At 67.9% G+C, this 2757-nt stretch overlaps 1 protein-coding gene across 1 annotated transcript in view; it reads right to left on the bottom strand.

Annotated features, from left to right (window-relative positions):
- Positions 1–1746, bottom strand: part of MNEG_1487 (hypothetical protein) — a gene marked incomplete at both ends in the record, with an annotated part of 2688 nt that extends 942 nt beyond the window's left edge. The window contains 4 exons of the mRNA XM_014050033.1: positions 180–730; positions 944–1088; positions 1375–1430; positions 1680–1746. Coding sequence (XP_013905487.1) covers positions 180–730; positions 944–1088; positions 1375–1430; positions 1680–1746 — 819 coding nt within the window. The remainder of the gene's footprint in view (positions 1–179; positions 731–943; positions 1089–1374; positions 1431–1679) is intronic.
- Positions 1747–2757: the final 1011 nt, after the last annotated feature.

The following is a 2757-nucleotide window of genomic DNA, read 5'->3' as shown; positions in this document are numbered from 1 at the left end:
CCCGCCAGTTCAGCAGCCTTGCCCCGCTGCCTGTGCTGACGTCAGCGCACTCATGCTTGCCCCTTGCGCTGGACTCCAAATCCCTCCCCCATCCAACCAGCGCCCCGCCCCCGTACACGCAGCCCTCGCGCCCCAGATCGCGCGACCACCGACAGCACAGATCGCGCCAGATCACCCACCCGCTCCTCCGTCAGATCGTCCGCGTCCGCCTCCGCCTCCGCCGCCTCTTCCAGTTCGTCCTCCGCCTCGTGCAGCGCCTTCTCATCCTCCTCCTCCTTCTTGACAGCTGCAGCCTCCTCCTCGGCAGCCGCGTCCCCCGCTGCGTCCTTGCCTGCCGTCACCTCCTTGCCTGCCGCCGCCGCCGCTGCGGGCTCCGCCGCCGCTGCATCCTTGGCCCCGGGCTCGCCCTGCTTCTCCGCCGCCCCCGCCGCCGCAGGGACCGCGTCCTTTGCGCCGCCGCTGCCGCCGCCCTGCTTGCTGTCTGGAGAGGCTGCCGGGCTTGCCTGCTGCTCCTTTGGCTTTGCAGAAGGCGCAGGCGACAACGCGGGCGTGGGCGCGGCCGTGGGCGCCTCTTGTGGCGCAGCTTTGGGCTCGACCTGAGGTGGCGCCGGCGCGGGCGCGGGAGCAGCGTCGTCGCCGCCGCCGCTGCTGGTGGTGCTGCTGCCGCCGCCGCTGATCTTGACCGACGCGGGCCCGCTGTACTCATCGGCAGTGTCCGTGCCCCACTCTGCTGGGCGGGAACGCATGGCAATGGCAATGCGGGCTTATCAGGGCAGGCGGAACAAACAGCCGGGGAAATGACGTCCTGCCAGGCGCAGCAGGCCACGGCGTCGCCACCGCGCACGTGTCAGCACCTTGCAGCCAACAATTCCATGGATTGTGAGACGCCTTACACCCAGCCGTCGAGGCAGCAGCCCCCCCCCAGGCGCGGGTGACGCCTCACCCGCGCGCCCCGCCCGCGCCGCGTGGCGGCTGCCTGTCACGAGCGCCGCCGCCATGACTAGCACGAGCAGGATGCCGCCGCCGACGCACACGGCTCGCTTCAGCGTGAACAGCTTCTTCTGGGACTCGGCCTCCTTCACGCGCGCCTGGGGTGTGGGAATGCACCCGCGGACACACGCAAGTGAGGGACGTGGACATCACTGCAGCAACGGCTGCGAACGCCGCCCCCGCATCGTATCAGGGGGAGGACGGATGAGAGCAAGCAGCCGCAGCAGGCACCGCCCGTGCGATCAGTTCAAGGGAGGGACAGAGGCGTGCAGCAGCACCGTGATGTCGCCAACCGCGGGCCGCCGACCAGGCAGACCGCGCAGCGCCGCGGCGGACTCTAGCAGGCGCCCGCCGGTGCGCGGGCGCGGCCAGCGGCGGGCGCACCTCCACGCGGAGTGCACCCATCAGGGACTGGTGAGGGTTGTCGGCCTCAGGGTCGTCTGCGATCCAAGGATCAAATTGATGCAGGCGGTGTATCTTGTGCGGCCCGGAACAGAGCCGCAGCTGGCAGACGGGCGGCAAGTGCCGGAGCGGTCTTGCGGGCCTGGGCTCGACAGCTGGCCGCGGCGCTAGCGTTGCTCACGCGGATGTGCCGGGGGATTTGGCAGGGTCCAAAGGGCGCGCAGCGTGGGGTGGGGCAGCGGGGGCAGGGCTGCACCGCGCCTGCTGGGGAGCGCTGGGCAACGCACCATCGTACGTGGCGTATCCCTTGTTCTTCAGCTCCCGTTCTATGAAAGAGCTCAGCTCCGAAGCCATCCTGGAACGAGCCGCACGCCGGTTGCGCCCCTCCCCTGGCCGCTGGTGGCGCGTTAACGCAGCGCGCGATGCTGCTTGTCAACAGCTCTGCTCTATGCGCCGCGCGCTCAGCCTCCTGATGCAATCACCGTGCTGCAAGCCACGCTGAATTTGAAACCTGCAGCTTACACGCAGCGGAACAGTCTAGAGAGCAGAGCGAGAGGGCTGGGCTCTGTGAACTTTAGCTGGATGGATCGGATGTCTGTGCCGTGGAGTCAGCAAGCAATAACGCTACATGTATACACGTGACATAAGACAGCTACGGTAGGCTGCCTGAAAGAAGCGGCTGCAGCGGTGGTCTGAAGCATCGACCTGAAGAAGCCGTGTGTCTTCCAGCCTCGCTTACGTCTTCATGTATGCGCAAGGGTAAGATGATACGACCAGGTTTACGAGAAGCATTTCAGCTCCCCGGCTGCGCCACAGCAGGGCGCTGGGGTATGGCAAGTGATCAGGTGAGGTGGGGTGGGCGGTACGCGGCGGTTTACGGCGGGTGGGCCGGCCCGGCCTAGCGTCGCGCGCCGCCGCTGCCTCATCCCCCGCGAATGGCACTAAATCATACAGACGTGCATGGCACACGGCAGTCCGTGGTGGTCGGCCTCAATGGTGAGCGGCGGGGCGCACCCCTGCAGTGCACGGGCACTTGCCGAGTGTGAAACCGCCACGCAGCATCAGCGCACCGCGTGATGCAGACCATCAAGGGCAGAGATCAGCAAAAGCCGTCCCCAAAATCATGCGGCTCTGCAAGGATTCGACCCGCATATCAGATCACAGCTCCCCAGCCAGGGGCACCCCTAGGGGCAGGTCTTGGTATGCCAGGCACAGCATCAGCTTCACCACGGCACACCTGCGCACGCGGCGGGCCGGCGAGCTAGACTTAGTGTCGACAGCTTCTCGCGTTCCCCCGCTCCCCAAGCCGCGCCGCGCCCGCCACACTCAGGGGTGGCATCCCCCGTGCCCGTGCCCCCCCCCCCC

This window comes from Monoraphidium neglectum (genome assembly GCF_000611645.1).
Source record: "Monoraphidium neglectum strain SAG 48.87 unplaced genomic scaffold scaffold00149, whole genome shotgun sequence".
Taxonomy (NCBI): Eukaryota; Viridiplantae; Chlorophyta; class Chlorophyceae; order Sphaeropleales; family Selenastraceae; genus Monoraphidium; species Monoraphidium neglectum.
Note: the sequence above shows the minus strand (reverse complement) of the source record. Positions and strands in the feature narration are given on the sequence as shown.